At 35.0% G+C, this 24,601-nt stretch overlaps 2 protein-coding genes across 2 annotated transcripts; one reads left to right on the top strand and one right to left on the bottom strand.

The window, feature by feature from the left end:
* The first annotated feature begins 5,827 nt into the window (after positions 1 to 5,827).
* LOC112500866 (Golgi apparatus membrane protein-like protein ECHIDNA) lies at positions 5,828 to 16,957 on the top strand. Its single transcript, XM_025104473.1, has 6 exons — positions 5,828 to 5,971; positions 7,279 to 7,335; positions 7,424 to 7,627; positions 7,751 to 7,810; positions 8,403 to 8,529; positions 16,677 to 16,957. Exons 1-6 carry the CDS (start codon positions 5,957 to 5,959, stop codon positions 16,763 to 16,765), a joined length of 552 nt encoding a protein of 183 aa, XP_024960241.1. The 5' UTR covers positions 5,828 to 5,956; the 3' UTR covers positions 16,766 to 16,957.
* Positions 16,958 to 18,367: 1,410 nt separating this feature from the next.
* Positions 18,368 to 24,348, bottom strand: LOC112500865 (psbP domain-containing protein 1, chloroplastic). The gene is made up of 3 exons (XM_025104472.1): positions 24,107 to 24,348; positions 21,997 to 22,428; positions 18,368 to 18,728 (listed from the first exon to the last, which is right to left on the bottom strand). Exons 1-3 carry the CDS (start codon positions 24,281 to 24,283, stop codon positions 18,507 to 18,509), a joined length of 831 nt encoding a protein of 276 aa, XP_024960240.1. The 5' UTR covers positions 24,284 to 24,348; the 3' UTR covers positions 18,368 to 18,506.
* Between the last annotated feature and the right edge of the window lie 253 nt (positions 24,349 to 24,601).

Below are 24,601 nucleotides of genomic sequence, written 5' to 3'. Positions count from 1 at the left end.
TCAATGCTATCAAAATGCTACAACATGAAACCATGCTGACAAATTGCTACAACATGCATTTAGTAACAACTATTTTCACCATTTATTTTGAGGGTACTCCTTTCGGGCTTCACTATTGCACTGATATTATAGCTTTCTAAGCATATCTCTCTGAGGTATTCAGACCAATGAAAGTGACAAATGGTCTCCTCAAAATATACGGATAAATAAATCTCTTTGTTAAAAATCCTCGAGTGGATTCCCATATCATTCAAGTTGACGTGTTCTGAATGACTCATCTCTGAGTCCATTTCACTTTATCACTTCAAAGTAATCAACCTGTCGAGAATTAACAACTTAGAAAATACAGATAACAACTCCCTCAAGTCTACTTCCCTTATCATCCAAATTGACGTGCAATCAATGGCTCAACTTAAAGTCCATGACACTTTAACACTTTTCAGTGATCAACTCGTTTGAGAAATGTCATTGGTTTTATAAAACTTGAAATGAAATAATGAAACATCGTTGTTACATAAAATGGTCTACTTTCTTTGATTTACAAACTCACCATTTCCTTCATACACCCGAGCTAAGAAATTTAGCTAGTTATAACAGAAAGTAAATAAAGGCATAAAATAAATAACGGATAGTGAATAACGGAATATAAACAACGGAAAGTAAAGAGCGGAAAGCGTAATAAATAAATGACGGAGATTAAATTGCAAGAAAGCGTAATAAATAAATGATGGAATTTAAAGAGCAATTAAAAGAAAACTTGGAAGAAATTGTCACTGTAACACCCCCAAATCCACATATTGCATATAACACATATTTTCACACATAGAATACATGTTTCCCACAAAAGTCCATAATACAAGAGTTTGTAATGTAAAATACATAACTTAAAAATTCCAAAAGTACATGCTCTTGTATCCTAGCATCTAAGCTCTAGAACATGGCTAATTAAGATCTTCTCACAGCTAAGCACATAGGGAAGTAATTCATATAATGCTCTTTCCCTTATTACCATTACCTGCACACATATTTTTGAAAAACACAAAAATGAGGGTTAGACATGAATTCTAGTGAGGTTCCCTTTTTATGTAATGCAGGGTGAAGATCACTAAAACATTTTCAAATAATCCATTCCATGTAGCAAAGACTGAAAATCATATTCTGTTTCGGTCCATCGAGCCTCTGGTTCGAAACCATACTTGGAATATTTTTCAATAAATAGGACTAGAGCCCCTGTGGTCTCTCAACCAGAACTTCTGGTTCCTCGACCAGAGCCTCTGGTTGTACTAACCAGAGCTTCTGGCTCATATAACTTCTTATAATGTTCATTAGTTAAGCTTTCAATCAATAAGATAGCCTTTTTCATAAAAAGAATAATTATGAAGAGTTCATGCTCGACCAGAGCCTCTGGTTGTACTAACCAGAGCTTCTGGTTCAAAAGACATGATCAACCAGAGCCTCTGGTTCGACGTGTAAGCCAACTAGAGCCTCTCTGGTCTGTTTTTTGTAAAAAGATTCTAAGTATATAATCCTTTTCTTAAATACTTCTTAAAATATGATTTTGACACATAAGCTCTTATCAATAGACACAAAGCCTCTGGTCCAACTAGTATATTTAGTATGAACTTGCATGTTTCTCAAATCAATAAACTAAACCTTTTGGTTCTATAGTGAGGACCAACCAGAGCCTCTTTGGTTTCTTACAAGGAACAACTAGAGCCCCTCTGATTCCTCATAAAAATGAACATTCTGTTCCAAAACACTTTTAACCAATACCAATGGCCATAGGCCAAGTTTTCCCCTTCTCAATAACATMAATACTATTATTTCTAATAAGAACAATATCTTTGAGTTCTCAAATCACAAAGAAGTAAGGACTCAAATCTATTGTAGTCTTAAAAGATATAATAATAATAGCTATAATATTCACACACAATTGCCACCCTTATATCCAAAGGTACCTCTCTCCTTGATATGTCACCCTTATTCCAAAAGACACATCTCCTTAATATGCCACCCTTATTTCTTCTTGAAAATCTATGAACTAGTTCGGATGAAGGACCGCAGTCACAACCATCTTATCGAATCCTCATTCATAGTTTTATCCATAAAATCTATAGATTAATTCCAAATGAAGACAGATTAAAATCACAATCGTCTCAAAAGAATATTCTCTATAGTTTTCAACCAACAGTTTTATTCATCAAAATCTTTCAAACTCAAGAACAATCTATTCTTTTAATGATTTTTATAACATCATATCCCTTTTAAATCCTCAAAACAGGATATTATTTCCCAAACTGTTTTAAAGAAGCAATCCCTTCTTTATCTTTCCCAAAACAGTTTTAATACTCAAATATATAACAATAACACCTTTAAACTATCAAAATAGTTTTACCATCTTTTCTTCAAAACCAACATCAAAACCCAACAGTTTATATAACAATATATATAAAKGTTTTAGTCATCAAAAACTCACCTTAATGATCACAGATTCTGCAGAATATAAACACACAACAGATCTTCAATTAGCACATAATCTTCAAATCAGCTTTGTGTATTAATCTTTCTCAAGAACTCTTTCACCGTCACAAACTTTCTTTTTCTCAAAAAGGTTCCTTTCTAAAAAAAACAAGATAAGACAAGATCTTATCTTTTCCTTCTTTATATATTTTTCTATCAAAGGTGGTGATGGCTTTAACCAATAGAGGTAATTTAGGCGGTGGGTTTTTCATTATAAAATTCATGATTTCTTAACCATGAAGGTATAAATTTTTAAATATTATAATAATGTTTCCACCAAAATATCTTATCACATATATGCGCCACCTTATGTATGTTTCACACCACATACATTCATGTATAAATCACATATACATCATGTCATCTTTTCAAATATATGCATGCACAATATCATGTTTACATATATAGTTCATGCATTTCTAATTATACATGCATATTTCACGTAATCCTCATAATAAACACGTATAAATTACCTCAACCCAGGTTGTCTAAAACTTGGTTATGACAGTCACCAAAAGTTTACTTATATTTCTAGAGAGAGAGAAACTACTGCAAGTAGTAAGATGACTACTTGAGATATTGATGGAATGATCAAAATACTAATCCTAACCTCTCTATTTATACTAAAATAGAGGTGAGGGCAAAATAGTCAATTAACATGATTTTAGAGTAAAAGTACAACTAAAGTAAGTAGTTAGAGGTCTAATTATACCAAGCTTAGATAACAAATTTCCAGCTAATTAAAATAATACAACTGGAAATACACCAAATGTCATCCAAAAAGTCAGCTCAAGTAATGTCATCAAGCTCCTAGTTCTCTCTCCTTCCTTTCTTCACATACATGTCATGCTGCAGCAATCCAACAACATCAAACAACTTCAGTCTCTCCATAATAAGTTCATATTAGCCTATTATAGAGTAACAATAGGTAAATCATTCAATCTATCTCCATAACGAAGAAGTGGAAAATAAGGAAATAAAATGAAAATGTTGGGATATAAATGGAAAAAAATGTTCTATCTAAAAGAGAAGAAAAGAGTGTTTAAGCACTAAATAATTAGTGCGTATCATTGGGCCTACGAATCCCTGAATCCAAATTACCAAATTCAGGTTTTATGTAGTCCCGTATTCCTCTATCTTTATCATCGGTAATTTTAATTGTGGTATCCGGAGGAGGTGGTGGTCGTGGATTATCCTCTATGGTTCGATTTAAAAAGTTCGTTCAATTTCAAGATCGAGAGGTAAAAGTTCACTATGTTGTAGCCTTGGCATATAACACGAAGAGTGCTTTGAAAGATGAAACAAATGACCAAGGCTTGAATGAAAGTTAATATCTCAGGATAAAAACCACGCCATTCCTCACGACGACGCCAAAAACTTGATTGCTATGAATCGTATGTATTCACACAGTGGGCATAAAGTCCCCACAGGGCGGTGCAAGTGCACGTCGACACTATGATCGTTACAAGTAATAAAGTGGTATACTACCAAGTTCGTTTCCACAGGGAATGAACTACTGAGAATCAGAGAGTTCCATGAATTTCTTGATCACGTTTCAGTTGTGGACAAAATTCAAGTTTTTGTTGGTTGAAATGCTTGAAAGATGAAATAAATCTATAATCAAAAGAGGTGTATGAGTGTAAGTTTTTCTTAAGGAAAATGTAGTAACACGATGGTCAAATACTTTGTGTATCACAAAATTGTCTATAAAAGATCTTGATCTCTCGAAAGTAAACCTCTATAGACTATGCTCACAAAGTGCCCACAAAGTGTCCACCATTGCTGATTCGTAGTCTTCCCGAATTAACTAAGTTTGATATATAATAATCAAGTTCAATTAGTATAAAGATTTATCCCCAAATATTTTTGTGAATAAAACTCGACTAAAGTTTAAACCTTAGTAAATCATACAAAACCTGTATCTCTACGTGATTATCAAAGACTCTCTCAAATCTTTATGCATCATTTAAGCCGTATTTCGAGTCTGCCCATCTCTGGGTCTAAGGTCTAATATTAACACTTCAAAGTGATCGGCTTATCCGCGTTGAATTTAAGTCATAACTCAAGGACCAAACTTATGAATTAGCAACAATAGGTGTTGCCTACTAGCCTTAAGTTTGACTCACATCCACACTCAATGAGGTAATTAGCTCATACTAGAAATGAAAAACATAATAAATAAATACTTGAAAAATGCTTGCACTAAAAATAAAGTAACAGCTTGGCCACATAGGGCAAACTGTGGACAGAAAATTACAATATAGAAATTAAAATACATAAATTAAATGCTGAAAATTAAATTATACACTAAATCTCCAAACACAAGAGTAAATGAACTCGTAGCTCTTGGTTGAAGATGAGATGATCCTTTAATGCTTGCACCATGCCTCTTTATATATGAAAATTTGAGGTCTTTGTCCAATGGATGAAGCATTTTGTTAATCATTTTAGTACAAAAGGTGTTTACTATTTATCCAATCTTCTAGAGATCTTCAGATCACTTCAAATCTTCAAAACATTGTATCCATAGACCAGATAAAAAGCAAAACATATTTTTTTTTGTCAAAAAGTAGTACCGAACATACCCACAGTATGCAAATAATGCCCACTCTCCATAGTAACGTCTTTTTTAGCACAAAAATGAATACTTGGTAATTCATCACCTCTTAAGAACAAGTTAGACAAAATGAAAGAAATAGAAACAAAGTGGGTAAATAAATACAAAAGCCTAGAAAAAACTAATAAATAACTCTAAAAAATGAGAGTTATCAATTACCAGAGCCTAAATAAGAATATCATGGAACATGGGTGCTTAATTGATTCATGATACTAGAAAACAAAAATTTTCGGTGGCAACAAAATTGAACGAGTTTACGTGCTGATAATATGTTACAGAATAATCGATATATAGAATCAAAAAACAACTAATTCTCACTAATTATAAGTCCTTTAAATAGAGACATGTTACAAAGAGATAATCATGAGATACATAATTTTAATTAACTCTAATATGTCTATCTCTATCTCTATCTCTATCGTCATATCTTTTTAACGATAACATATTTATCCTTTAATAGGTTCCTAAAGTTAAAATGAAAATGAAGGAAAAATTAGTTTTATCTTTAAACAAACTAATCACAATTTTTTTTTTGTAGGAAAAATATATAAAATTAATTCATAATTTATAAATATCTACTAACATATTTTGTATAGAGAAATAAAATAAAGGGTTCATTGTGTAGATAATTAAATATCAGGGGCTTTTTTGAAAAATCCATAAATATGGAACCCCAACAAGATTCGGAAAGCAAGTGCGCCCGAAATTTCATCCCAAACCTTGGTTGCTTTATAGTGAGAGAGGCGTTCAAAATCGGGCGTAATAGCTGAGGGTTGAAGCTGATTCAAGTTGATTTATCGTTGAATCTGATCCGTTATCATGGATTTGAATCCGGTTTGTTTCCCGAATCTCTATTTCTTTTCTTGGTACGGTGTGATGTTATAAGGTTTATGGAAGATTGATATTTGTTATATTTAGTTTGAAATTGTTAGGGAAGATTTGGGGCAAATGTGTTTTGTAGTGTTTATTGCATGTGGAAGTTCTTGATCTATGCAGCGCAAGTAATTGTGATTGTTCACCAAGGCATGCGATTGACAACTTCTATAATGATCTGGGGATGTCGTTGAAATCATGAAATGTGTCCTCATAAACTGGATTATACCGTGTGAGTATGTGCAGAAATTTGATTTTGGTTTAAGAAAGACTAGCTAAGAATAGTAAGTCGGGCTTAATTTTTTATTTTGATTGTTTACCGGTAGATCTTAAGCAGTATCTGAACTTTCGATATAAATCCTTGGCCTTTGTGGTTTGATGTAGAATTATGTTCAGAATAGATTAATAGGATCAAATCACATGATGATTTCATGGAGGTTTCTTTATGTGTTGGTGCCTGAAAGTTGCAGATGACACTAAATTACGCAAGAATCAGCATATGGTAGTGATGTACTGATGTTTTAGCTAATTTCATGTTGCTTCATCTGTCTTCTTTCACGACAATGGATGATTATCGGTATTGCTGAATGTATTGTATGTCAGTGATAACTGATAAGAAACTAAACTGCTCAGCTGCCTGGAAATATAGTTCGTACTATATTAATTCTTGTTTTGTTGTTGTCTGTAATCATTTTGTTTGGTTTTGTTACTAATCTCGTTAATCCACAGTCCATACAAGTAAGTTTTTTCTTGTTAGATGCCAAGAGAAGATTGGATGTGACATATTTCCCCAAGCCAGTGATTTGTACTTGGTTGGCTTTCCTGTTTTCGTTTAATTGTAATTGTTGTACTGATTTACTTGTTAGAATGGTGATGGTGATAAATTTCGATGTTTAGTTTCACCTTGTGACTGTATGCACCTTATGATTACCTTGCTACTTTAAGCTTCTGTGTCTGATATGAGTTGTGCATCGTATTTTATTGAAAAATGAATGGTGAATAAGAATTTTAAATGGCAATTTAACTTGCAAAATACTCGAATTTTATTTGAAAAAATATATTTTGCTGGATCTTAAAATAATTCGGCATTTTGCGTGTTAGCTGAGGAGTAAGTGACTAATTGTGAAAATATAGATGCAAATGGTAGAAAAGTGGAATGTCTTATGGTAAAAATTGCAGTAATTTTTTAATTTGCACTATGTATTGTCCATCTTTTATATAATTTTGTGATATTGGTTATAAGATCTACTTATTGTATTTGTGCTCAGCCTTCAGGAGAGAACTATGCGAATCCAAGGATATGCTTCTTTCATGTGCTCTTCAAGGTCTAGTCTTTTGGGTTTATGTCCTCATGATTTCTTGTTTTTTCTCTAACCACAATTCATTTTAACATTGTTCTATGTGTTTTGACAGGCTGGAGCATTGGCATTTTACATACTTTCGGCCCTGTTTTTTGATAGTTTTGTCATAATTTTTGTCGTTACGGTTCTTTTATCTGCTCTTGATTTTTGGGTAGTGAAAAATGTCAGTGGTCGAATCTTAGTCGGTTTGAGGTGGTGGAATGAAATCGATGACAATGGTGAGAGTGTATGGAAATTTGAATGTCTTGACCAAGAGGTGGGTATTTTCATTTTTTCCTCAGCTGATTGATTCATTTTGTTCTAAATTTTTTTTCAATCAGATTAACTGGTCCTGTAGTACCAGTGTTTTGTGTCTCACATGTTATATATCCTTTTACAGTCATTAGCTCGAATGAACAAAAAGGACTCGTGGCTGTTCTGGTGGACTCTTTACTTGACTGTAAGTGAATATCTGCTCCCAGTGAACGTGCTTGTCTTCACTGTCTATGTTGAGATGCAAAGGCGCATACTAGATTGATATTTTTTTGGACTTATAACTAGTATTTTATGAATCTGTGACGTTTAAAGTTTGGTACGGAATTATGTTTTGCTTACTATTAATATTTATGAATTTTATTTGTTTTACGCCTCGAGGCTTGCGCCTTGGACCGCCTCGAGGCTTACGCCTCAAGGCGTGGAAGGAAAATGCCTCGAGTCCCGGTTCCGCTTTTTAAAACCTTGGGCGTATGTGAATTGAAATTTAAAGTGAAATGTACAATCAATATGGAATTTGTATAGAAATTTGAAGTGAAATAAACTATCAGTTTAAAGTAGAAATTATTGACAGCAAGCTAAAATAAATCTTAGTGCGAATGCCACATTGATGGACCTTTTGGCACTAGCATTGATGTTGGAGATTCCATTTATGGTATGTGTGCTTGCTAAGTTAATAGTTTTATTGGTGAACTTGATGAGTGCTTCCTTTTCTGAACACAAAAAGAAAAAGAAAAAAAAACTTGATGAGTGTGTCTAAGCCATTCTTTTCTTTATAGGCGGTTATATGGATCTTCTTTGGGATATTCTCTCTGATAAGGTTCCAAGCTGATTATCTCCTTGTTGTTGGAGTTTGCTTGACCCTCAGCGTTGCAAATATTGTGGGCTTTACGAAATGCCGCAAAGGTACATGAACTCTTCTTTCCAGAATTTGATGGTGTGCAATGACTTGAGTAAATTATGGAATGTTTTTTGTGTAGTCTCCGTTAGGTTTTCGTAGGAGTCCACTACAGAAAGGCCTTAATATTGTCACCCCGAACCATAATACCTCTTGTCTTGTCTTGCAAGCAACACATTTATGCCACTGGAAAAACAATTTATTTTGTAAAACTAATTACGTTCCTATTCTCCATGGGATTGGGGTGCTGTTGTTCTATAAACACCTCCTAAACGAAAATAGGCTTCTAGCTATTTTGCTATTCTAGATATTTTTTAGTTTGTTGAAGTAATTAAATTTACTGTTTTAAGTATGTGTTATATAGTTCTATTCTGCATTCTTTGACCATCCTCCGAATTGAAACTCTTAAGATCTTTTTTTTTATTTTCCCCATTTTCTCTGTTTATTTTTTCTTAAAATCAAGGGCTTCTATTATATTGCAATTGTTCAGATGAAGATAAAGCACAAAATGTAAATTAGATGTTCTGTTACTTCTATATCATGTTGGAACAAAATCTGTATTAGTATATTAAAGATTCTGATCTTTCCACCATAAAAAATCTAAGAATGTATTTGTTCTATGGCAATGCCTCACAAGGTCCAATATGATTCCCATGCTTACTTTTTCTGATATTTATGCTTAGATGTTACATTTCCCTATTTTAATGCAGCATGAAAATGAATTACACAATTGTTGCAAGACCAATTATTGTCACCCACAGAGTGTCTCAGTTTGTCTCTTTCTCATCATTAAACCCAAAATAAAGACAGAATAGTCTTAAAAATGTGATGCTTATCTGATATCTCAATTTGTTTTAGAAACCATGTATAGCATTTACATATTACGTTTGAAATACTTTATTGCATCATATTTCCTTTATTGACATATCTGTGTGACCCTTCAAGTAGATGTAATAGGGTAAACAATCCTATTTAATAGTTTTTGTTTCAGTTTGATCATGCACTTTATTTATTTTGAATTGGCAAGTTCGAATGTCATGGTTTTTGCCGGTAATGGAGCAGTTTAAGTAACACACATGACAGGATAAATATTCTGAAGTTCTCTTATATTTTGTAGACATAAGGCTCTATTGAGGATTGCTTGAAGTCAAACATGCTTGTAAGAGCATTATAAGGCCGCAGCTTTTAGGTTGATTTCAAGATTCTAAGAGATCAGGCATATTTGTGTTTAGGTTGAAAAGAATGCTGGTTGGTGTTTGTTTTCATTAGCATGGTTCTCTATTGTGGCATAGTTCTGTACTGGGGATGCAAGTAGTAAGATTTGAACTTCAGGTGTCAATTATAGTCTTAAGCTGTCATGGAATAGGTAGACCGTTGTAGTTCAAAGGAGCAAATAGTTGGAAAGTTGGACTACAATGCAGAAAGATTATTGAATTCCAATCTCAGAACAGTTGTAACTTGTACATACTGAACCAACTATCAGTTCTAGCAATTGAGAACGGTCGTTCATTAGCTTTCTAATATTGTATAACCATGATTAAGTTTACCTTGTTGAATGGGGCAAAACTGAATCATGGGATTTTGGGATAGTAGTGCTCCCCAGTTTTTGGTTTTTGGCAAAGTTTCAGTTGATTATAAGATATGATTGAACTTGTGTAGAGGCTCCATGGTACTTGTTAGTAAAAATTAATTACATAATGAAATAAATAGGTTAGAGTCTATGCTGGCCTTGGACCAACTTATAATGTCACTTCTTGGCTGCTGGAAGGTCAAAGGTTTGAACCACAAGAAGAACCTCGAAAAATGCGAGGGATAGGCTGTGTAGAAAGGCCATGTTTGGCAATCGTAAGCTAGCTTATTTTTCGAGCTTATTCCAAAAAAGCTCTGTTTGGTAAGCTATAAGCTAGTTTTTTGAAACACTATTTGAAGTAGCGTTTCAATAAACCCTGGGTTTTTGCCTCTTTTTTTTCAGTTATGCGCCTTGTATTTTTTTCCTTTGATTTTTCAACATGTAGTTTTGGATCAATTTATATTGTTATCTAGCTTATCAGCTAGTTATTTATTTATCAAATATGACTAGTTTATTAGCTAGTTGCCATACATAGCCAAAGACCCCTCTCCCAACCTTGCAAACCCGAGGAGCCATGGTGCAGAAAATGGTTGCTTTCATTATTACAATTAATAGTAAGTAATTTGTCTTACTTGAACAAATTAGTGACTATATTGAACTATAGAACTAAAAAAAGTATTTTGTGAAAGTGTTTGTTTCCGTTTATTTGACAAGTACTAGGTTTGAATCTTCAAAATCAAAAGCCAGGAAAGTAACTGTCCAAATTTCCTTTGCATTTGATGAATTTGCATTGCAAGTTGAGTAGCCCTAATTGCTTTAACCTAAACTTCTCCCACGTACAATACTATGTCAATTGTAATGCTTGAGAGTTTGGTTTAAGAGGTTTTATGCTTGAATCAACCCCTAAGGGTGCGTATGGTACACAAAAGGAACTGGACTGGATGGATGAGAGTGAGATAGGTGGGTGAAAGAATTGTGAAAGGTTTTTATGGTTTTAATTTGACGTGGATAACTTGGTAATTTACCAAGTTTGTCCCATCTCCATGATTTTTTCCACCTATTTTGGTGGGACATAATAAATTGAATTTTTGTCCTGCTAATTTGGGACATATGTTTTAGCCGTACCAGATGCATGCTAAGGGGACACTTGCTGCCAGTCCATGTGGAGACTAGTTGTGCCAAAAGCATTTTTTGATAACCGCAAGTGTCTTGTGTTCACCTCGACTAATCCCATGTTAGAAAATTAGGATTACAGAAACAGGGTAAATGGTAATCGGAATCTGGATTGCTTGAGAATTGTGTAAGTTCACTTTCCAAATTGATATTTCGACCCTATGCCTGGGTATCACGAAAATCAATCTAGGATAATCCTCAATAACACTTTCGAATTTAGGCATAAAAACGAAAGCCAAAATTACTGTAGAATATTTTTTGAATGTTTAGATTTTTCAGCAACCCCAAAACTGATGTGTATCTCGTATATATACTTGTTCCATTCGAAAAAATGGAGAAGATTAACATAAATGACGGTTTTTAGGAAGTTAGAATCAGTTATAGACGGTTATAACCGTTAATGGATAAGATCATGGGTTTGTTAAACGTGCATGTCCAGAAATCTGAACATACATGTCCAGAGATGGTCCAGAGAGTCCAGATAGGACTAAGACCAACTAGAGACAGGGACTATCTTTGGACTTAACTTGTCCAGGGATCGAAGCTCTAAGTCCGGATACCACTTAGTCGATTTCACTAAGTTTGAATACCACATGATCGAACCTCAAAACTGATCAGAAATGACGTATCTCTTCATTCTGATCATGTTTTTTCACTGCATTCCGAGTCCAAAATTTTGTGGAGATTTTGAGGCGCTGCCCCTTAGACCCTGCAAAGGACGTTGCCTCCTTGACCCCCGCCTTCTCTTCGTGTCCGAAATCAAACTCGCTTTATATACAAGTGTGCACTCAACACCACCTAACTTGTATTAGATCACAGTAGAGGAATGATCCTCCGTGTTGGATATCCAACATGCATCTGAATAACCTTCTAGAACTGAAGGGTATCCTAAATAACTCAAATCATAATTCATGGTTCCTTTAAGATGCTTGAATACTCTTTGAACTGCTTGCCAATGTTGAGTACTAGGATTACTAGTATATCTACTCTACCGTCCTATGACATAAGCGATGCGGGCCTAGTGCTCGTCATAGCATACATTAAGCTACCAATCGCCTTAGAGTACTCTAGTTGTGAAATAGAATTACCCGTATTTGGCTTTAAACTTATACTAGGATCCATAGGAGTGCTTACGGGAGAACAATTTGTAGTTTACTCAAATACCATTCTAACTATATAAAGAACGCATCAATCTGACAAACGGTTGATTTTATACGAATTTTCAAACTTACAGAAACGAATCTGCCTCCTTTAACAGTACCAACTTGAAGCAATTTCATCAATCTTTAACTTTTAACCTATGAATCATGAATCAACTTAGGGTTTAACCATTTGCCCTAAAGAAGAAGAAATCACAAGAATTGATGTTATAATTGGAACTAGGAGCTCAAGATAAGGTATGCCTATAGTTTATCGAGAACTTAGATGACAACAATTTCTTAGTTTCATCTACCTGGTTTTGTTTAGTCCCAAAGATCAGCATGTCATCTACATACAAGCAGAAGATCACGCCTATACCATTAGCATCAAATCTGCTATAAACACATTTGTCACATTGGTTTATAGCAAAACCACATGACAGAATAACTTCATCAAACTTTTGATGCCATTGTTTAGGAGCTTGTTTCAGCCCGTACAAAGATTTCACAAGTTTACACACTTTATCCTCATTTTCAGGCATAACAAAACCTTTTGGTTGTTTCATATAAACTTCCTCATGAAGGTCACCATTCAAAAAAGGTTGTTATAACATCCATTTGATGAATAATCAAATTATGTATAGCCGCCATGGCAACCAATAATCTTATAGTAGAAATACGTGTTACTGGAGCGTATGTATCAAAATAGTCAATTCCGGGTTTTCGCCTAAACCCTTGAATGACTAAACGAGCCTTGAATTTTATCAATTGTCCCAACAACTTTCATTTTTTTTGAAAATCCATTTGCATCCAAGTGGTTTAGAACCTGGAGGCAAATCAGATAACACCCAAGTGTTAGTCTCAAGTATTGATGACATTTCATCATCAATTGCTTCCTTCCAAAAGGCTACGTCCCGAGAATCCATAGCCTCTTTGAAAGTCTTTGGATCATCTTCAATACTATAACATTAAGAGTATTGAATCCCAAGCTCTTCCCTTGAACCTTCCACTAAATACAGTTGGAAGTCACGACCAAATTTTTTGGCAATTCGACCTCTTTTGCTTTTCCGGACCTGTCGCGTTTCCAGATCAAAAATACTATCTAAACTTTCTGGATTTTGTACTTTACTAGTGCTAGGAATCAAGTCCTTAGGCCTTTTATTGATGAAAATTGCGTTTCATCGAAAATCGCATCCCGTGACATTTTTACGGTGTTAACCGACACCGAATCATCAGGTTCTATTACATAGAACCTATAATCTTTGGAATTTTTTGCATATCCAATGAATATACAATCAATTCCATGTTCACCCAAAGTTTTCCTTTTGGGTTCAGGTAGTTTTACAACAACTCAGCAACGCCATATTCGAAAATACCTCAAATTCGGGGTTTTCTTGAACCAAAGCTCATATGGTGTTGTTTTGTTCCTTTTATTTGGATTTGTGTTTAATTCATACCAAGCCGTTAATATGGCCTCTCCCCAAAATCCCTCACTCAATCCCAAGTAAGAAAACATCGAGTTTACCATTTCCTTTAAAACTCGATTTTTACATTCGGAAATTCCATTTTGTTGGGGTGTGTATGGTGATCTCATGGATAATACCAACTGATTGAAAATATTGGGGATCCATATATTCCCTCCTCGATCAGTTCAAAGACATTTAATTGAAGTATCCAATTGTAATTCAACTTTGGTTTTGTAAATTCAAATTTATCCAAAGCTTCATCTTTGGCATGCAAAAGATACACATAACAAAACCGAGTATTATCATCAATAAATGTGACAACATATTTTTTTATTATCCAAAGGAGTGGAGTGGAAATGACACAAGTCACTGTGTATAAGTTCTAAAACAATTGATTTTCTTTCAATATAGGAAAAGGTTGTTTTGTAACTTTTGTAAGCATGCAAGTCTTACAATTTTCTATTTTAATGTCAAAGGCTGGAATTAATCCATCTTTTGACATTTTATGCATTCTTCTAAAATTGACGTGACCCAATCTAGCATGCCAAATCATGGAATCTTCAATTTTAGAAGAAGACGACGACATAAAAGCAGAATTATCAAGACTAAATAATTTATTCACAATATTTAAACGAAACATTTTATTACTACAATAACCAAATCCAACAAATCTACCATATCGAGATAGGATATACGTATTCGATTCATGAACTTGTTTATAGACAACGATATTCAAACAACTACCACTAACTAGATTCTTATGAATTCTAGGAACATATAAACACCACATAGTTTAACACAATTTCCAAAAGTAAATTCTAGAATAACAACTCCAATCCCACAAATAGGTGCACTCGACTCGTTTCCCATATTAAGTCGTCTTCAATCTATGTCAACTTCTCAAACCACCGTTGATCCTTGCAAATATGGCTTGTCGCTCCCAAGTCAACCCACTATGCATAGTCATCATCTTGTACATAAAAAGACTTGGGAATAAGTGAAACATAATTCTGGAATATGCGTTTCTTGCCTTTTCCTTTGTTATTGGAATTCGTTTTCTTGTCTTCCAACCATGTGAACAGAGGGCTGTCCAGATTCAACTTTACTCTTGTTTTTGTCATTTTCTTGCACCCGAAGAGACTCTTCTATAGGCAAATGGCTACCAAGTTGAACCAATGACAATTCCTCCTTTTAATGTTTCAAGTTATGCTTGAAATCTTTCCAAGATGGAGGAAGTTAATCACTCACACTAGACACAACAGTGGATTCATCCATATTCATCTTGTCCAGTGTGAATTGACACAAAAGACGAAGGAGTTCATTATATTGTTCCGTTACGGGCCTTGAATCCACCATCTTATAATTGTTAAAATCGCTAACCAAGAACTTCTTACTTGAAGCATCTTCAGCGATGTATTTTGATTCAAAGGAATTTCATAATTCCTTCGCACTTCAGCGTTTTGATAAATATCAAATAAGGAATCACACATACCGTTCAAAATATGTCCTTTGCAGATGTAGTCATTATTCTCCCACTTGCTTCTCTTCCTAGTCTGTTCCAAAGTCTCATCTTCCACTATTTCCGGCATGGGGTTACTTATCACATACACAATCTTCAATTTTGTGAACAGAAAATGCATCTTTTTCTACCGGCGCCTGAAATCACTTTCTACTAACTTCTCCAACTTTCCAAACTTAGAAGTCATATCCTTCACAAATTCAGCCTGATCACTAACAGAAATATCAATTCGAGATTTCGAATGTTAGAAAATTAGGATTACAGAAACAGGGTAAATGGTAATCGGAATCTGGATTGCTTGAGAATCGTGTAAGTTCACTTTCCGACTTGATATTTCGACCCTATGCCTGGGTATGAAGAAATTCAATCTAGGATAATTTTTAAGAATGCTTTCGATTTTAGGCATAAAAACAAAAGCCGAAATTACACGAGAATATTTTGAATGTTCAAATTTTTTAGCAGCCCCAAAACTTATGTATATCTCGTATATATACCTGTTCCATTCGAAAAATTGGATAAGATTATCATAAATGATAGTTTTTAGGAAGTTAGAATCAGTTACAGATGGTTATAGCCGTTAATGGATAAGGTGATGGGTTTGTTAAACGTGCAGGTCCAGAAATCTGAACATACATGTCCAGAGATAGTCCAGAAATAGGACTAAGACCAACGGACTTAACTTGCCCAGAGATAGAAGCTCTAAGTCTGGATACCACTTAGTCGATTTTACCAAGTCTGAATACCACATGATCGAACCTCAAAACTGATCAGAAATGACGTATTTCTTTATTCTGATCACGTTTTTCCACTGCATTCCTAGTCCAAAGTTCTATGGAGGTTTTGAGGCACTGCCCCTTGGACCTGCAAAGGACGCTGCCTCCTTGACCCCCGCCTTTTCTTCGTGTCCGAAATCAAACTCGCCTTATATACAAGTGTGCACTCTGCACCACCTAACTTGTATTAGATCACAGTTTGAAACCCATTGGCACTCGTGTTAATTCCAATTACACTTAAACAACTGGTGAAGCTAAAATCACCAACATCCCGTGGGCCAGGAAGTTAACATCCAGGCAAACCTTTAGTGGCCCGAGGGCACTCAAACAGTTGAGCCCACCCTTGAGGGCTAGTTGTGCCAAAAGTATCATGGCTAAAAAAGAAAAAAAATACAGATACAATATTCTGTCAACCTTATTGCCTCATTGTCGTAACTTCTTTTTATATACAATTACAATTATGCTTTCTGGTTTATGTGGTATAGATTTTGATTTGAGTGTGTGTGTTGATTCAGATGCAAAGAAGCAGATTCAAGCATTTGCCTCCCAGACGATTGCAAATCGGTTCCAGTCAACGATACAGTCTGCATTTAGCGTTGTGTGATTCAGATACTACGTATAAAAGCTGGTTTGTTATTGTACTTGATCTACATACGTATATGAAACCAACTTGAATCTGGTAGAGCATAGTTTATAAAATTAGTCACGACTCGGAACTTGTTCTTGTTTGTTTTCCAGATGAATAATTCATCTTACTATTCTTTGCCAAATTGAAACTTATTAATTGCATTCCACATCCTATGAAGACTTTGAGAACAACAATATACGACTTGAACGAGGAATGAATCCCATGTGGTACAAGTATCTTGTTTTTAAGGTAATCGTCTCGATTCATTTCTAGGGACTAGAGATGTACAAGGCTCATTTTATTTTTTTCGATAAGCCCGGGCTTTTTCAAAACAATTAGGACTGATCGGGCTTTTATGGCCTTCAAGCTGTTTAATTGGTTGTACAGGTTTTAAGCTTATTTTATCATTTTGATTGGAATGAATTTAGTTATTAAAACGACAAATATCAATCAATTTTGTTGAACCAAAACATGACATCATAAGATTCTTTTTAAGAGGAAACATACAAATGAATCCAATATATTTTATTTGGAAGTAAGTCTGAAATGAGATATATTTTAGATCTGTTCTCTATCTCAAATGGTAGAGAGAATGTTCCGTAAAAACCCTCAGACTAGTGAACGAAAATTATAAAACGAACAAAGACTAGTAAATGATACGGTGCCATGTTATAAGAACAAACTTTAGTCCAAGGCTGGTGGATACCAACAAAATTTGGGTAAATGCTTGTTGGATAAGAATTATCCTTACTTTACCGGGTAAGATTCCCGATCATTGAAATCGCATATTATAAGCGTCTCTTACCTGGTAAACGCTAAAAACTTTTGGGGTGAGACAATGTATAATTTTTGTGTTTCTTCTCATCGTCCCCTTCATGTCACGACCACCATAGACACCATCAAGTCTCCCACCGGCGACCTGTTCTTTTTATGTTTCCTTCTTCTAGGTAAACCATTTTTTGGTGTCTTCTTCTCGGCAGCAACGCCTCAATGCCCCTGTTTTGATCTCTTTTCCAAAGGCATGCAGGATCTGGTTCCTCTAGTGGTTTGCTACTAGAGTTTTACAGGTCTAGCCAAGTACGAATTAGATCCCAACCAAATATGGGGATGGCATTTTCTTTATTTTCTTTTGGTGTAGCAGTTGTCAAATGAAATCAAAGAAAAACTATGTCTAACAAAATCAACATAAGATTATGGGTTGAGGGTGAAAGGGGTGGTTTTGGGGACCGCAAAGGGAGGGGGAGGGGGAGGGGTTAAATACAGGAACAAAACATTCCTGATTGTAGTCGGCATGGTTCTAACCTTTTTCTCCAATCAGATAAATGGTCAACATCTAGTCTTGATAAAAAGTACTTTTGTTTTTGGTAAACAACCATCTCTTATTCTCACTTACCCATTATGAGTCTCGGTTTAACAAAATGACATGGTAAGATTGTTGCTAGATACCATCATCTCTTATTGGATGAGCGTCTCTTACCCCATACGAGGCAATAATTGTTCAAGTTAACAAACAAGTGGAGGCAAGTGTTTAGTCAACCAGTAAGTAAGAGGCGGTAAATGTCCAATAACAGCCTAGAATTGCGTTATAGTTCAATGTTAGCATTGTGTGTCTAATGAATACAAAAACTCAACAGAGCATATCAATTGAAGAACAAATGCGATGTTGCGAAACAAAGTCAATGTTACAAAATAACGAATGAAATACAAAAAAAGGTCATCAAACACTTATCTTGTTAACCCTAAAGGAATCCATAATTTTATGGATATCATTCTCCTCCTCTATGAATACATTTTCAGGCACTTGTAGTCTCAACTCGTATAACTGGTTGTTCTCAACTCCAAGAACCGAAAGGTAGCGCCTATCCCATTCCTTACGTGCTACTCGGTCTTGTGGCATAACAGCCAACTCATTATTGTTGGCATATGACTTTATGTTCACCTGTGAACCAAGATCAATAGTCAAAATCGAAGTTGACCTGAATTTTGAACCACCACATACATGTCAATTGCCAAATTACCGAGGAAACCAAACCCAATGAATCGCATGCGAAGTGGAGCATTTGAGGGTAAGATGCACACAATCTTTCCTCTAGGCCACTATATAGCCATATCACCAAGGAAAGTAATGTTAAACCTTAAGATGGTAGGCCACTATATAGCCATCCTTCCAAGAAGAGGATTAGACATGTCCTACACTTTGTATGTCTTTTGGACTCATTCCAAACTCAAGTAGATACATATTGTGTGCTTTTGTTGCCTATGTACATTAGTTACCAGATTTTCTTGTAACAAAAAGGATTCAAGTCTATAAAATTAGTTAGTTTCACCTCATGTTCTAACTGGCGTGTCTTATGAACCAAATCAGAAAATCAGATAACCCAAACAGAAGTGGAAATCAGTAGGCTGTTTGATTGCTTGAAGGAAAAACATAAATGGTTATTGGTTATTCGAGAGGCCAGAGCTCTCCCAAGAACATGTTCTACAAATTTATGGATATCTTTACTCACCACCTGACCCCTATTTATACCACTCCTCTTACCCTATGCTGTTAAAATCGCGATATATCAGATATCGGTCTCTGGAAAAATATCGTTGGTGAAATATCTGTCAAAATATCGATTCCGATAATATTGCCGACATTTACCGATATTTTGATGGAAAAATCGGTCCGATATACTGATTTTCTATAAGGCAAATGTTTGGGCTTTTTTTTATTACATGTTGGGTTTAGTTTTTTGGGCCTCTTTATTTGGTCAACCAGACAACATATATATTAGGTCTCACACTTCTTCTCTTCTCGGTTCTTCACAGTTCATGCTTCTTCTCTTCTCGGTTCTTTCACAGTTCACGCTTATTTCTCTTCTCGGTCTCCTTCATCTTCACGGTCTGGCTTCTTCTCATTTTTTCGGTCTCCTTCTCTTCTTGGTCGGATGTACGAGAAGCAATGGGAGGTAATGAACAAGTTGGGCCAAGTACAAAGAGTAAAAGGGAGAGCTATAGGGATGATGATGATCATCATGTTGGAGATGAAGGGGAAGACGGGGAAGATTGGGAAGCTAACCTAAACGAAGAAGTGAACGTATTAGATGATGTTGACTCGGAGGCCGAACCTATTGCTTGCGATTAGCTCGTTTTTGAACACTTTTCCTATTTTGTTTTGTAAGACTTGTTTATTCTCCGCTTCAAAAGGAGCCGAAGAYATTTAAAGAACTTAATACTTTTTAGACGGCCCTAAAGAAAGAAGTACAGGAGCTGAAGTCGATTCGTCAACAGAGAAGGGGGGTGTGATGTTTTAATTTTGAAACTATATTTCTAAACTCTAATTAATACATATGATATGTTTAGGGGTGCATATATATATATATATATATATATATATATATAAGTCTAAGAAATATTATATTAACCGCTATTTTGGACCGATATATCACCGATATAACCGAAATATTGAATATCAGTCCTGACCTATATTTTGTATTTTGACCGCAGTAACAAGATAGCTATTACTTCCTTATTTTAAGTAATACCCAAACTACCCTCCCGCTAACAAACTATCCCAAATCTCCCTGAATTACCTTATATATCATGTACTGATGGGCTTGGGCTGGTAGGGTTGGTGAATGACACTGTCTATTGGAAGTTGGAACATATGGAACAGAGTAGAGCTGTATCTGTAGACAGAGTTAGGGGCTGTTTACTAAATGCTTATCCGGTAAGTGCCTACCAGGTTACTTTACCTTATCAGATGAACATGACAAGGATTGCAAATCTTACCCGATAAGAGCGATGACAAGGTTCGAGAGTCTTACCCAGTAAGTGAGAGTAACGATTCTTACCTGGTAAGCGCTTACTGGATAAATTGATGCATACGATGCCGTTGTAATGGACTAAAATCTTATCTGGTAAGTCAAGTTAAAGTGTTGATTCTTAAGCATTTACCGGGTAAACCGGGGGCGAAGCTAGGATTTTTGATGAGGGTGGTCCTTTTGTTTCAACCATATTTTCTGCAAGATCACCAATCACTTTTAAGTTCTGTCAGAGTCCCTAGATGTGGTACATCCTAACTTTGATATAATTTGAAGATATTTGAAACCCCATCAAATCTCTTTTTAAAAATTGTTCTTAAATTGGATATATGTATATATATATAGAGAGAGAGAAAGAGAGGGGGGGATCATGCGAGGAGCCGTTCAACTTACAAGAAATGCGATAAGGGGTAAATCACATGTGATTCTAGAGCAAAATCACATGCGATACAACATGTTTAGAATGTGCGATTGGTCAATGCGACCAAGTTGTGTGAAAACTCGCACGTGCAAAGGCTGGTCAGCTCGACGTGTCACATGTGAATTTACTCTAAAATCACATGTTATTTGGCTTTTCTCATAAGTTGATCGTCTCGTTTATACTCACCCTCTCTCTCTCTCTCTCTATATATATATATATACATGTATGTATGTTTGATGGATATATAAAAACGAAATAGTTGTTGAAACATGCGATAGATCAAAATAAGCAACTTCGTGTTAAATTTAGTAAAATGACTTTCTAATTCCATAAATGCAAGTATATTGTAATTTTTTATAAACTAAAATATTAAATTTATATATAACAACTACAGATAGAAAGAGTGACTAAGTGCTAACCGAAGTGGGTATCAACTACGGAGTTCATTCTCATCACTCCCAAGAACAATAGTGGCCTTTTTCACTATACATAAGAAGGCTTTTTAGAGGGTGAGGATGATCCCACCCTAGGCCAACATTGGCTCCGCCTATGGGGTAAACGGCCCTTAGACATAGGACTAGGAGGTGGGATGGGATCCACACAGTTCCTGCATGGGCTGTGCCGCTTCCTCTTTGTCTCTTGTTTTTCCATGTCACAACAAAAGTTTATAATTGCATTGAACATCCATCAGAACCATACCAAACGGACCGAATATGTCCCACCCTGAGGTGGGATCCGGGGATATGCTGAACTGACCTCTACTCTAAAGAGTAGAGCGGTTGTTTCTTTGACGATCCCCAGCTAGAGAAAAGTGTGTGAAAGGGAGAAAAACAGGTATGTTAAGATTTGAAAAGTTAGATAAGAGTAAACAATAGCAATGAAACAATGTGAGAGACAAATATGCTAAATTTTGAGAAACTAGATATGAGTAAGTAACAACAACGTAAATAGAAGCAAGTACAGGAAAAAATTAATTTTACCTCAATTTGGTAGTACATCTTCCCATCATCAGCTATTCTAGATGAAGTAGAGAGAATGCTTGCTTCACGTCTCACACCAAGTCTAGTAGACATGAACTCAGTCAAATACTGCCTAAGGACTGCCTTTCCAGCTACTTCTGGTGGACCCAAATCTTCAACACTCTGGTATTTCGACGATGAAGGCGAGGATACCTCAACGGAGATGTTCTCATCAAGAATGAAAGGGTCTCTGAAGAATATGTCAGCATTAGCACCTCGAACTTGAATCCAATTTTTAGGATAATTGAACGAATACCCATCAAAAGTATCTATATATTCCCTGAACACTACAGATTGTTGAGCAAACACAACATTGCCCTCAATTTGTGAGAATATGCAACTGGAAAGGACCAATGCCATCGCACTTCTCCTTGGAACTGCAAAAGCTTTAGTCTGATTATATATTAGAAGAATGGATAAGTTAAGGCTAAATGCAATAAATATACCATCATAGATTATATATTGACCTGCATATTGGGGTTTTATTATTGTTCTCATGAATCACAACGGTACACAAGCAAACAGCATTATAGCATGGTTCGTTTATTACAGGACTCCAGATAAACAATGATAAGATAAGAAACTTGTCATCCAAACTGTCCAATAACGTTTTCTTTTTGATAAATCAGGCTCCACATCTGACATTCTCCTTTCCAGTTTCCACATCTCTATCCGACTTCATGTAAAACAGTGGTTTTGTTTTCTGTATCAGTGTTGAATTTTAGTCCATGAAGCGATATCACTTGTACTACAAAACAGATCAGTGGATAAAAGTCGATTCTGACAAAATAAATTGATGGATCGATTTCCCAGACTTGAAAAATAAACCAACTCCCAAGTTTCTAGATATCTATCTGTTGGTAATGATGTTTCATTAGTCCAGCATTTTTCAAGACCAACATCAAGTTACCATGGGCAATAAATTATGATCTCATAACGTTTGGATGGTTCTTAGAGCATCTCCAACAATTTTTTTATGATTTTTCTAAAATAGATAACCAAAAGTTAAAATCTCTAAAAAAAATTAGATTCTCTATTTTAAAGATTAATTATATTTATTAATATACTCTATAGTTTTATCATCTCAATACACTTTATATAAGATAATACTAGTTCAATCCAATTGGTGGAAAAGAATAAAAATATTGTTTCTCTCTCAACGTATCTTGTTTTAGAGAATTCTCTAAACTTGAGTTTTCTATGGTTTTATCTATTTTAGAGAACAAATATAGAGAATATGTTGGAGCAAACCAAAGGGCCTTTGACCTATTGTTATGTGAGTTATTGGCTTCCTAGGAGGTTAAGGGTTCAAACGTCTTCAAAGGTGAGGAGGGTGTGTGAGTTTATTTGTTCTATTTGTCGTAATATAAATATTATATATTTCGAAAAGAAATATGTTGGAGCAAAATAGAGAACGAAAGCTCCATTTTTTCTATTTTAGCGAATCTGTTGTAGATGCTTACAAACTTGCACTTTAGTCTAAATACCAACTCAAATTTCATATCTTGAACAAGATAGAACTACATGCCCTAAGAAAATAGTATGGAGTAACAGCAGTCAAATCATGTAAGAGGCATTCGTTTATAACTAATATCTTCAACCGGTCTAGCTATGCACAAATGATCAAATTTCTTACTCAGACAGACTAGCAAACACGGTATATTATCCTAATGAATATTTGACAATTTAATCAAGCATGGATAATTTGAATTTTGACAACTGACAATTTGGTCAACCTTGGGGGTAGTGGAATTTCAGCATTTTTGATTAGCATCTCCATGTTATCGATTTGTTCATATCGTTTATCCATTTCTTAAATTTCCCTCATATCCTTGAAATTACTAGAATTCGAATACAAACCAACGAAATTATATCATTGAAGCTTAGCTATACTACAGAAGCACAGCGTCTACCATCAAATTAGACCACTGTGCATTCATACTAAATGCATTCACATCCCTGTGGGCAAAAATGAAACGTTTAAAAAACGAACTAAAATTGAAGAATCTCGATTGATATTGATAATCAATGGTGTTTTAATTCAACTAATAAGTGATGATAAGAGACTTACGGATTGCAGGTTGCAAGAAAGAGAAAAACAGGTGGCTGAATTGGAGAAGGTAGGAAACGGAGTGAGACGTGTTGGCAGGGTGAGTAGGGCGGTGTGGGCGGCAGAAGAAAGGAAATGAGGGGGAATTGAGGCCGTAGAGGTGGAAAGGGGTCTGAAGTTCACCATGGTTACAGCCATCCAAATGGATTTGAGTAGAGATAAGAAACCAGCAATCTCCCCTCTCTCTCTTTCTTATTTTATTCAAAGTGATATCATTATGGATCCTTCTTTTAAAAACTTATTCTTTTTTATTATTTCCATATTATATATTTTTTAGAAACATATTTTCATAACATATCAATAATAACTTTACAATTTACTGGTAAATGATGCGTTGGGAATCTCGATTTAAAACCAAGATCTTAAAATCTCAATCATGTTTCATTTATCTATCCCGATTTTAGTTGTATATATGTAAAATATAATTAAGTGTAAATTTTGAATATATATATAAGT

The sequence above is a fragment of the Cynara cardunculus genome (genome assembly GCF_001531365.2).
Source record: "Cynara cardunculus var. scolymus isolate 2C chromosome LG 17, CcrdV1, whole genome shotgun sequence".
In the NCBI taxonomy this organism is placed as follows: domain Eukaryota; kingdom Viridiplantae; phylum Streptophyta; class Magnoliopsida; order Asterales; family Asteraceae; genus Cynara; species Cynara cardunculus.
This window is presented reverse-complemented; position numbering and strand designations above follow the sequence as displayed.